The sequence below is a fragment of the Mizuhopecten yessoensis genome, unplaced genomic scaffold (assembly GCF_002113885.1).
Source record: "Mizuhopecten yessoensis strain PY_sf001 unplaced genomic scaffold, ASM211388v2 scaffold10797, whole genome shotgun sequence".
Lineage (NCBI taxonomy): Eukaryota > Metazoa > Mollusca > Bivalvia > Pectinida > Pectinidae > Mizuhopecten > Mizuhopecten yessoensis.
Genome location: NW_018408726.1, coordinates 2,863,318 through 2,876,058, shown reverse-complemented (window position 1 = coordinate 2,876,058; position 12,741 = coordinate 2,863,318). Strand labels below are relative to the sequence as shown.

The following is a 12,741-nucleotide window of genomic DNA, read 5'->3' as shown; positions in this document are numbered from 1 at the left end:
TGAAAAAAAATTTCCCCCCCCCCCCCCCCCCCCATTTAGGAAATCCTGGATTCGCCCCTGTATAGCATATATATATTTAATTCAAAAGTGAACCTTTGAGATGAAAAAGTTAGGGAGAGGATTGAGTATATCTACCACGCTGCTAGATTAAATAACGGGGAGAATAGATACAGTGTAAAGGATTTTCTGTGCTACGTACAGTATTTAAAAATTCTGAGTCCGACAGTATCAGGGGACACAACTCTTACCATCTTACAATATTTTGAACTCGCAAACTCGCACAGTCCGGAAAATAATCCTTTGTCCTGAAATTTTGTCACAAGATTTTATTTAAATTGTCAGAGTGAATGAAATATGTGTTTACCTCGAATATACATGTACTGACCAAAATGTGGGGAACGATGTTAATTGTGTTGTAATATTTATCTGCAACATTGAACTAGTACAAGACAGCCGGTTCATCTAACCCCGCCTTTTGACCTGCTCTTTGACATGACCTCTGACCCACTCAGAACCTTCTCCGCTCGAGTGATCAGTCACAAGTCCTATGGAGTGAGCGTGTGTGTGTAGTTGTAAAGAGATCTCATTCATGGCTAAGACCCTGTATGTAAACAGAGCGTAAACCGTGTGCCCTGCTGTTTACCCTCGCCACGACGTGGACCAGCGACCGTGACGGTTGCGTAGCTATAGTTGCAGAGACTGGTGTTCCCTAGTGAGGTGGTTGGACTACAAACACGCTTTGTCTTCTTACTCTGCCTTGATATTCTTCTTTCGGAAGGTCGGAGATTATTGCCTTTCACTGACAGATTCTTTCTATAGATGACACGCGTGTGGGAGAAGGTTTTATACAGAACTAGCTAGCTTATATAGATCTGTGTTGCGCATACGGATTAAAGATCAGCTGTGATATTGGTTTTAGAGTATATTTGTATTCAATACAAACAAGTGTGTGTATTTCAGTCAGTTTGTTTACAGTGTAGTAATCGTTATGTGTGATAAACAGGATAAGTTGGGAAGGACATTCGTTATCCCTGATAAATGAAGAGAAACCCCAAATATTTTGTGCCGGTTAGGGATTACCTTGATAACGCGGTTATTCGCGTGGTTTTTGGAGTTACAACACATTTTTGTTTTCTGTGATAAAAAAAGAATAACTTCCGTGTCTGACTTCAATTGAAAGTCTGTCTTTCGTACTTCTCATTAAATGTAACGTCCGTTACGGACAAGCGTATTCAACGTTCCTTTGTGAAGTGTTACGTCCGTAACGAGGATGGCTGGTCTGTCCGGAGTGGGAGTTTTTTGGGCGTTTTCGTCCCTATTAGCGGCCCTGGCGGGCAGTGTGGGGTTCTACATGCCGTTTTGGTTGCGGGGCTACATGGGGGAGACACCAGTTTATTTTGGGGTATTCCGGAGATGTAACTACCCCCGGATGAACGAGTTCGGATCTTTAGTGATGGTTGAGCAATGCGGACGTTATTCCACGTTTGAAGACATACCCAGTCTTTCCTGGCAGATCGCTACCCTGACAATCGGAGTGGGGTGTGGTCTCGCCATGCTTGTGTCCCTGGTCGCAATCCTGGCTGTATGCATACAGGGCATTGTGTCACCGACTATAGCCCGGGTGGCCGGGATCCTGCAGCTATGTGCGGGTAAGTAATGACACCATCTAAGCCCGGGGGTCGGGAGTTTGTAAGGGTACGTACTGACAATATATCCCCGATGGCTTGGATCTGTGCGAATAATTAATGACAACGGTATTATTAATCCTTACATCTCAACTTTAATCTACTTCATCCTAAACAACGGTGATATTCCAACTTTACGAGGTTCCACAGTCGACGAGCTGCTAATTAGCCAACACTCTCTTATTGCATGACATGTAAATCAGACAATGTTCTGATAATAGTGTGACGGCAACTCGAATCTCTGATATCACATAACGATAACAGTGATCAGAAAAATAATTAGCCAAATATTGTGTTTATCAAATCAGCTTACAAATTAGCTTCATTAATTATTGCCCGAATGGTTGATGCCTAATTATGTAGATGACAGATGTATTCAGGGCTACACTGATATCGTTAGTACCAATAGATGCGGGCGTGTTTACACATTAATTGGAAAATTATTATCAAACTCATTATACGTTATCAACCTAATAGTTGGCCATTACCGATTTTACACACAGCCATGCTAAGCTCTGTTTTATAAAAGGAATTTAGTTCATACATTATGTAAAATCAGAGACATGTATACGTCTCTGTAGACTTTCTCTCGTCTCTAGAATATCATATAGATATTTAATTATCTAGAAAAAAATCTAATAATTTTAATCACTTGGATGTCTGATCCTTAGTTCTAAACTAGGAGGAAATAATCCATCATAAAAAAACTTAGGAGATGGTAGCCTGTCTAACTTCTCTGGTAAAATGCAGGTATTTTCTTTTTACCTCGCACGATCATACAGTGGGATATAGCAGGCTAAATAAATCCATCCACGACCTCCAAGGGATTGGTAAATGTTTCGTGAAATATCTCCTCTGATCTCTTTGTTTGCAATATGATCGTCATAATTCTCCTCTCACGTGCCCTGTTGTCTTGGTGATGAAACAGGTCAACAGACGATCAGTCACCCTCTGATGATGGACGCTGTCCTGGTATCCGTGCTCGCTTGGTCAGTTTGGTCAAATCGATTCGGTGACCGGGTCTCGCATCTTGAAAACCTGGTTAGACATCTAGTTGACTATAGCGTGTGTTATAATCTCAGTCGAGAAACATCAGAGTTATGAATGACATATCGAAACATTTAGTGAGCTTAGTTTTAAAGAAAGGCAAAGACTATCTCCAGGGCTTTCAGTACACACAGATAAGTCTAAGCGGAAGTGGAGATTATTAGACGAATTTGCACGTATAACTGGAGCAATGCTAGGTATATTGGGTCAGCAGACACAGATCAGGTGGTTCCGAAATGGTACCATGGGGCCAAATGTTAGGCTAGTGTCCACGTGTGTTCTGTTGGGAGGTTTATATACATAAACATTGCTGTGATGTTAGCCCGACCTTTCTGTGACGTGGGGGTCCGCTGATTCGATGTGTCGTCGTGTGGTGTGGGGAACACATTGATGGTATCTGTCTGTACCATCTGGTCTCTCGGTACACCGTGGCCATTTGACCTATGTCCTCCGCAGCGCGTTCGTGTGGCGCGCGTCTGTCCTGCCAGCTTCTGTACCGACGTGGCTTGCTTTATGGTTTAGTCATATCGCTCATGATCTGTGATCATTTGGCAAACAAATTATCTTACCGCAAGGATATTTTCGATATGGTATTGAGGACTAATCCGACATATTCTAAATATGCAAGCATTATTCATACAGGCTTTTAACTTCCTTACATTTTGGCCTGGTTCGATCCTTAAGCATTTTTCTCTGTGTGTAATAATGGCTTTCTGATCTCACCCTATTCTATTATTTATTGTAGTCAGTCGTTAGGTTACGTAACTTTATACTTACAACCTATACTTTATGTCAGAGTATCTGTTGAGGTTGAATAATACGTGCAATATATGAATGTCAATGGCATAAAAAAATCATGAAGCAACCGAAGTTCATTCCCGGGCCAAAATTTAACACAAACGATTTCTCCTTAAGAACTTCTATTCCACTGCTACATAGACATGATAGCTTCGTTAGAAGCCTCTTCTATAGTAAGACAAAGTCGTAGTGTCGTGGACGTTTCGGAACAGCTCCTGATTGGTAGGCTAACTGACGCGTACCTCCAACAGCGTCACACTCCTTAGTCTCGTTCAACCAGACTCTTGTTGACTGCGCAAGCTACGTCAAACAGAGATTAATTACGCAGTGTTCAAGCATCTGATTGAACGAGACTGCACTATCCTACCGTCAACTCATTGTCCACTGTTTGATCCTGACTATTGGGTTGATTTGCTCATAAGTCCTTATTAATTTCATCTTCAGCGTCAAGATATTATATGACATCACAATGCCAATTATTTCACAATAACCAGCATTTTGATCTAATTATAATACAATTGGATACAGTATGTATTGGTAGATTCAAGTAAGACAACAATGCAATGTCTGAACTCCTCTTTCAGAAATTGTTGTACTGATTTGAGTTTTCTAAATGATGTGTTTTGGTTATTATGTTAGACTTATTCTCGACGGGGTTGATCCGAACTTATTCGTCGAGTTTGTTTCAGACTTCTGTGAATTCACGATCGGATATATTCTCTGCAAATCTGCAAACATATGATGTGTTATAGAATGGATAGGGGCCTTTGGCCTGTCTGTAATCGTTCACAGGACCATGACTTCTGACTGTTTCAGGTATATTCGAGTAACGCTTATGAGGCTTAAAAATCATTTCACGATGACGCCATTCATCTGACATATACCACGGATGACAAAGGTAGCAAACATGTTGTTCAATTAATATTTTCGATGAATATTTGTGCAGCATTACATCATTTTAGTGCTGATGTCCTGATGTAGTCGCTAGGCCGATGTTTAGAGCGTGCCATACCACTAACAGCGGAGGCAGTGTGATAGGGCTGAGTCATCCCTTCTCCAGAAATTGAATTAAAATGGCATCATTACCAATCAAAGGGACAGATCGAGCTAAATCAAAAGAGCACACTACGTTCTCACACAACGGCTGACGGGTGACCTGTGAAACCTCACACCAGGACGACTCGAGTTTGTGACAAAATTGATTCCCCACGTCTCTTCCCGGCCCAAAAGTCTTTTGTTAGGGTCCTTATATAAGGCCTTTGGTCTTTACAGAAAAGCTAGAATGATGATTTAACTGTGTCTCTATAATACAGAATGTTTGTAATGAATGTATTGAGTGAATCTTACATGAGGAAGGCACACTACGATTTGGACGTCCTTCAATTTCCCACATCTTTCACTAAATGACTGTTAAATGACTTATTTTGTATCTAAATATTTACTTTTGGTCAAGTCATGTTGATCTGGACGATTTCACTCTCAAATGGCTACTTGAAAGAAACAAATAATACTATAGCCCCAACTATAAAGTCTACAATATACGGTGACTAATGCTAAAAGAAAATAGAGTTTTCGTATTAAGCTTTACAACCCGACCGCGATTTAAAGTCGATATGTCTTCTCAACCGGAAGTGTGGCAGTGGAGAAATCCCGCGCTAAAACGTGTCGTTCTGGTAAGGTTGTGTCTACCTGGGCGGGTTCTTGTCTAGAATAAACCATTAACATCATATAACCCAGATCGCATTTAGTCCTGTTTTCCTGAAAATAATCCAGATCAAGATATCATTTCAACCGGAAGTTGGATAATTGACCTAGAAGTTCTTTCATGCTAAGCTACTAAGTATGACTTATCTGTAAGAAAGACAAAAGAATACATACATAATCATTTGTGATCTCGCCTCTGGGGTTTAAGTCTGTTAATGTATGTAAAGGTTAGATTGCTAATATACGTCAGTTGTCTCTGCTTATCAGATACAAAAACAAATGTTTTTATAAGCCGAGATTTACCGACATCTTTGTGGCTATGTGACTGTGTCTAGAAAACAACGTACATGTACGTATTCACACACACACTGTCGTCTTTAAACTACACGACTCAAAATAGAACAACACATTACCATGCATTTGTCTCCATAAAAAATAACGACAAAGCACCGGGGAATCTTACAAGGACGATCTGTAAATGTTGAATTTATCTTCGCGTTTCCATGGAAACATGCGGGATCACGTTCTGCCTGTCTATTAGTCGTAATTGTGAAAAAATATCTGAGGCCTATTGTAATTAATTTGGTAGAAGCATGGTAAATCTGAGATATGGCGCTTCCTGCTATTTGTTCAAATATCAAATATATTATTCTCTTCTCCGGTAATTGATTGGTCTATTTATGGAGAACTGATGTGTCTTACTCTATGACGTTGTCGGCGAAAAGAAACTTGTATACTACGGTCTTCACCAAACCACATGATCAATGTCAATGTTTGTTCTGTATAAGTGGTATTGTTTATATTAGTTTCTCCATGTGTTCAAATGGATACGTACATGAACATACATATAATGATATATTCCCATAAGTGTTTCAAAACATGTAACATTGTGCCGCACGCCAATACAACTATTTTTACACTAGGCCTATACATATCAACAAATATAATGTACAGTGTAACGCTGTACACGTCAACAATTTTAATGTAATACTGTACACATCAAACAATGTAACGCCGAACACATGGATATAAATAAAGTAACACTGAATACATAAGCAATTTTTTGTTTACACTACATGTTAACAAATTAATATAAAAATACACTGTACATATAAACAAAAATAATGTAATTTGTAACATTGTTTACATCAACAAACATAATGTAACACTAAACAAATCATACAGTAGAAAGAAAAAGATACAATGTACTTGTACAGTGTATGCTATCCTGTACCTATATAAGCCTAAGGGCTTTTGGTTAAAAAAAACCCTTAAAATCTCAATCTGTGTACGATGTGAATGATGTAGGGAAACAATACGTGTTTTAAGTAATTGACGTCTAAATAGTATTCTAATATATATACTGCTGTATCGCCGGTCGTTAAGAGTTTAATGAAACGAATACTGTAGATGTATCGACGTTAGAAAAAAATCGTGTATTTTATTTCCTATTCTTTACGTAACTGCCAAGTCATTATCGGGGTTCATTTTAGATCTGCTGAGTGTGTTTAACGACTGTTCGTGCCTTTCTAAGTATACGTCATGTTCTGCTCTATTTCGTGGTGTGAATTCCCTCCTTTGAGGACCCAAATATCGTCACCACAAGGGGAAATGACGAGAGCTGTCGACAATTTGTGATAAACTGTTTTATTGAATGTTTATATAATTGGTGCTTAGTGGAAGCCGTGCGCGGATGAATACCGCTATGTACAGGTATTGTTAAGCCTACACACATAAACTCATACCGTTTTGTAAAGGAAAATTCGTTATTTGTCTCGACCCGATGGTAAATACTAAAACAGCGCCGATAACGTCAGACAGACCTGTTCCTATTGTGTTGACACCGCTTGTTAAATATTTATGTTTCCACAACAAAACGTTTAAATACGTCTACACTCCGTCCACGATATGTTCGAGACACGCAGAGCTACAAACAATGTATAAAACTAAGTTAAAATGGCAATTTCCGATGTCGTGCAGTTTGTGGAGACATCGTGATCAGTAGAAAGTGTGTAAACACGTGCTATATTATCAGCCGCAGTCTCAAACACTCGATAGGTAGACTCTATATAGGTAGAAATAGTATAGGCCCGATATGCTGACTTCCTGAGTTTCCTCCACGAAATTTCAATTAAGGTTTCGTCGCATATATATTTCATAATTTAAATAATCTTAGAGAAAATGGTGGAAAGAAATGGTATGGCTAAGCACAGTATATCGTGCTGTTTATCACAGAGACTTGATAATTTGTTACAGCTACACATGTATACTTGGACTTAAACTGAGGTGTTCAGAGTAAATTTACACGTTTTAGAGTTTTTTTCGGTAAATGTGCCACCTCAATGGTGGTAAACCTTATCACCATTTGTATATACCGAAAATTCACGTTAATCTCTAGAACGTGTAAAATTATTCTGAACAACCCAGTTAAGGTCCAAATATAGCTGTAAGAAAGTCTTAGGTCTCTATGCTGTATATGAAATGTTTCCAATTAACCACTTTGAATTGTTTGAGTCCCAGATTGTAATAACGTGGACAGAGTTGAGAGGTCAAGCCGATGACCATATACAATTCTCGAAAACTGATAGAAAAACATAAGTGTAGGATTTGTCTAGGGGTCTGGCCTTGACCTTGGGACTTGCTTCCTGATTCATAACATGGAAACGTACTATACGTGATCCCCAACTCATAACCATATATACAATAAGTGGACATGATTACACGTGTGATACCGTGGTTGCTCTCGAGTACTGCTGGACCATTGGTCCTTGGACCAGAACTTAAAACCAGTCGAGATCCCCACACAGAAAAGACGATCCCGGGGTCTGGTCATGCCCTTGGAAACTTACTCCAGGAAACCATTGAGTTTACACCCTACAACTATACATGTATACGCTACTAGGATTGGCCCTGCCTCCTGTACTATAGTCCTTGTTACTTGCTCAGAACTTATATTTCTTGTACTCTTTTGATATACATTACCGTATTTGACAGAATTTAAATTTGACATGAAATATCAAAGACAGCTATTAAGACCACTGGCCTTTTTTCATGATTAATTATTAATTGTGTACACGTTAAATGTACATATGCTATACATATATATGTGAAAGCGGCCAACCTTTCAGACGAATCCTTGGCGAGTGTCTCGCTGTTAAATACGGTAAATATATAGTCGATACGTCGGGTTGTATCGCATTCCCCTGTAATGACCGAGGCCATCGTTTGATAAAGCAATCGTAAATTTACTAGAAGCATTAAACTATCTCTGTTTGACATTAAAAACTTAACGGGAGGTCGTGATATATACCGAAATAGCGTCACCTATTTATCATACATCTGTATGGTGTTGGTTATATAGAGAAAACTACTGTGTACTTCATATCGTGTATACATGTAGGTGTAATTACTTAAAAGTCCCTCCAATCAATGACGAAAAGTGCGATTGTTTATCTGGCAATGTGCAATCAGGATGCGAGAGCGTGGTTGCAAGACTGTTAACTGTCCGTCACTGAAATCAATACACGAGTACTTGTTTGACGTTGAGCAACATCTGTGGCTTTCGTTTTTTGTAAGTTGCATGTCTTTTGTATAAAAATTTCTCAAAGGATCCTGTGATACACATATTTGTGGAGATTATGTTTAGTTTCAGTATCATTTGCTCGACCACCGTGACAACTAGAGATGATGAACAGCCTGTCACTTTCCTTGTTAAATTCCTTATAACACGTTATTTGATACCGAGGACCCGGATATACACGATTCGCTAGCTTTGACAAGTCGTTCGTTAAAAATCAAATTTCTGTTTTGAATTTCTTAAAAACTGACTAAGTGAATATTTATAAGCATCAAACGTTTAATGCATAAACTATTTAAATTAGCGTTTTACCTGATTCGCTGATAATTTGACTTAATGCAAGCGTGGCCTGATGTTCTAAAGTGTGGCGGTGCTGACAAATCTTCCTTATATTGCATGTGTTTGCAGTATACATGATATAGCTGTGTAGAATTAATCCCCAGTACATGTACAACGGGTTGGTGCTTTGAACCATCCACGTATAAAATATTGCGTGTAGACGTTGGGTGTCAGAAAGGCTGAAGCGTGGTCAATGGTGATGTATCACGCCATTATCGGGCAATTTCTGTCTCTATCCCGTCGAACGCTCTGTTCCGTTGCGTGAAAGGGGAGGGGGTTTACACGGGGAGCAGTGACAGCCTCCTACTTTTTGTGTCGGTAACTCGTTAAATTAGACGATTTACCATGGTTTACAATATACAATAGTTATTGGGAATAATACCCCAGGTGTGCTGCGTTACGCCATGCGTCTCCTGCCACGCCGGAATGATGTGATTATACGCCCAGTGTCCCTCTAATGAGCTAATTATAGCATGAATCTGACCGGATCAGCACCTCCTATCTACCCGGACGTGTCCGCGACGTTAACGAGGGCCGTGATGTCCTCTAACGAGAATGTACTGACCTTTATTTAACGCCGAATAAAGTATGTATAGTAGGGCATATAGTATAGAACATGTAATATGCCATTGAATATCAATTGAAAGTCGAAGGTGGCCCGATAGACAAACACCACGAGAAGAAAAACTGAAATGTATGTAGCCCCAATTGACATGTACCATAAGAAAAAAGGCTGTGATTTACGTATAGCTTCAGCGAAATTGAGGACGAATTCCATTATCAGACGAACAAATACTTAGCTGTAGAAAAGACGTATGTCTAGATCTATGTCTGAGAGTCCAAACACATCAAAATTCAGTATTTCTGTATTTTATTCAATTTTCAATCAATTATGAATTGATATAGTTGATGAAATTTTTGGTTGATGTCGACTAGATAATTAACTCGTAACATCATTGTCCATCCTCTTCAACCATGTGTTCATTCTCTATACTTTTATTGTTTAGGAGAATAGAAGTTCTGTCATTGTTATTACAGAGCTCTATATTGGTTTTGGCTTAGCTGTATACAATGCAGCATACCTAATGTGTTTTATTTAGAGTTATCTCTGAACGATTTCATATTAGCATAATGTAATAATTCCGGTTTACGCGAAAGTGTGTTACCTGTATTCTGGTGAAGCTCCCAAGTGTGTCGTTATTTCATTTGCCCAGTTCAGTAATACATTAGGGAGTACACAGCGGTATTTTAACGGCGAATCTGCAGCGGCAGACACATGTTTAGTTCTGGTGGTCGGGTGATGTATTGGATAAAACACTCGTCTTTTACCACGTTTTATCAAAAGCTATTATTTGAAAAAAACATTTGTGTGTAAAGTCGTTTAGTTATTGAGTGTCCATAATTAAAGAATTGTATATACTAGGAAAATTCATCTATGAGGCAAACAACATTCTCTGAACATTGTCCATGAGTTGTGTATAATATGTATTGTATACTGATGGGCCAATGGCCTAAAGTTCGAATACAACTTGAAACTTGTATATTATACCAAGACGGCCGGGGTTCGATTACCCGATCGGACGTGAATTAGCGCGCTTCCACCTATGCCAGCCTGAGTGATAAAACAACTTGGAAAAAGTTTTTTTTTATAATTGATGTGTATAAAATAAATTTCTATTTCTTTTTTGATCTGTCAAACGTGGCCGTACCCCAGGCTTGATTAATGAAAACACACCCAAGTTTTTTTTATTTGTTTTGACCGTTTATTAGATATTTCAATCACCTTCATGTGATCTACACAGCTGATTCGAGTCCAAATAATAAATCTCACATGAATGTTGAGGTTTTAACAAAGTTATAGAATTCTGTAGCTATAACGGTTTGGATGTAAGTGGAATTTAAGCAAACAATATACCCCTACCATCAAATATTTCACACAAACAACCTGTTCAATCAAAGTTCATATTAACATCTATTATTAAATTAAAGACTTTGAACTCGAGCCAGCTTTAAAGTAAAAATTACTAAATCAAATTTAAAAATCCAGATTATTATGCCTTAAATATATTTCAATGGATTCTGTAAAACCCTTCTTTTGGAAAGGATCGTACGTGTGACGCAGGCTTCAACTTTCTTCCGATTTCTGTTCGGTGCAATCTGCAGTTTGGTCACGTTCCTTCAGATAATCTCACACATGCAATTCTTACTGGTATATACCTAATAATTAAACACCCATCCATACCAAGCGTGCTCGTGATAATGATCATTGGCCACTTCGCCAACAGGAAGTTCCCCCAGACTTCACGCAGCATAACACTTCCTCAGCCGACAATGGTAATTACGATACACCAGTCACACACCTGTAACATCGCTCAGAGCGTTCAGCTTTCCTTGCTTCCTCAACTACGTACACTCTCTGGTAAAAGTCAGATTAACGGCTCATCATGTCAAAACCACATATCTGTAAAATGAATGTATTTCCACCTGTCTTACTCCACGCCGTCTCAGCCACTGACAAGTGTAACGGGAAGGTTTAACTCGTGTACAAGTGGGGCTGCAGGGAAATTATGGGCCGTCAAAAGATAAAGTTTTCAAAATATGTCTGGTACATGTATAGTTTTTGTCGCATTTTGCAAACTTGCAAAACGTTGGTTTATGTGTACCACCCTGGTGGCTTTACACGGGCCTTCAAGCATTCTAATTGGTTAACACGGCCCTCCAAATGTTCTTGTAGTTTTGCATGGTCTTTGTTTATTTATCTATTTTTCGACCTTTGATTTAACTTCATATCTATATAGCATAATCCACTGTAAGGCGCTTTACATTTCATATATATACAACTCTTAATGTAATTACATACTTTAAATACAATATGAAATGTCGCAGGAGATGCATTATCAGGCGCTAGGTACAGGTCCTATGCCTTATATGATTTAAGTATCCTCGAACATGAAGGGAAGTATCCTGTAAATGTCATCAATGATCAGCAATTATTGCTTTACAATGTGCGTTCCTTATGTGTTGTCTGTCACCCATGCTCATATGGACGTGATTCCACAGCGCTTGGCCACGTGACCAATTGTGTTCTATAATTGGACAATATATCAAAAACTTTATCGTAGGCTTCCACCCACTGCTTCGTCCCCGAGATGGGAGAATCGCGACAGAACCATAACAACGCAACAGTGTGGAACTCTACATATATAATACGTTATTGAGATGTGCTTACAGATAGCGTTTGCTGTGGTACAAATCTTATGGGAGCCTCTTGTTCATCTCTAAATAAATACATTCACCCCTACCCAGAATGGAGATCCTTTGTGTTTACCTCGCAATATTGCTTCCCGTATTCTACCTAGCTGAAATTCTGCATGTTTCGCATAATATGGTTTTCAGTCTTTTATAATGTATTTAAGTTGATTAAAGATTAAAGACCTTCGTTTCAATTTTGAAAATTGCTAATACCGTTTGATTACATGCTCATGATACCCCGGTATATAGAATCCATGCCTATTGGGCTAAGCAAAATCTTATTTGAGACTTCAGTATTTAATAAATAGACTCTTTACTGAAAATTGAGAACTTGAATGA

General features: G+C 38.8%; 1 protein-coding gene across 1 annotated transcript in view; it reads left to right on the top strand.

Annotated features, from left to right (window-relative positions):
• Nucleotides 1–548: 548 nt before the first annotated feature.
• The window catches only part of LOC110462505 (lipoma HMGIC fusion partner homolog), a 38,636-nt gene continuing 26,443 nt past the window's right edge, over nt 549–12,741 (top strand). Inside the window, exon 1 of the mRNA XM_021516476.1 lies at nt 549–1,649. Coding sequence (XP_021372151.1) covers nt 1,271–1,649 — 379 coding nt within the window. The 5' untranslated portion in view covers nt 549–1,270. The remainder of the gene's footprint in view (nt 1,650–12,741) is intronic.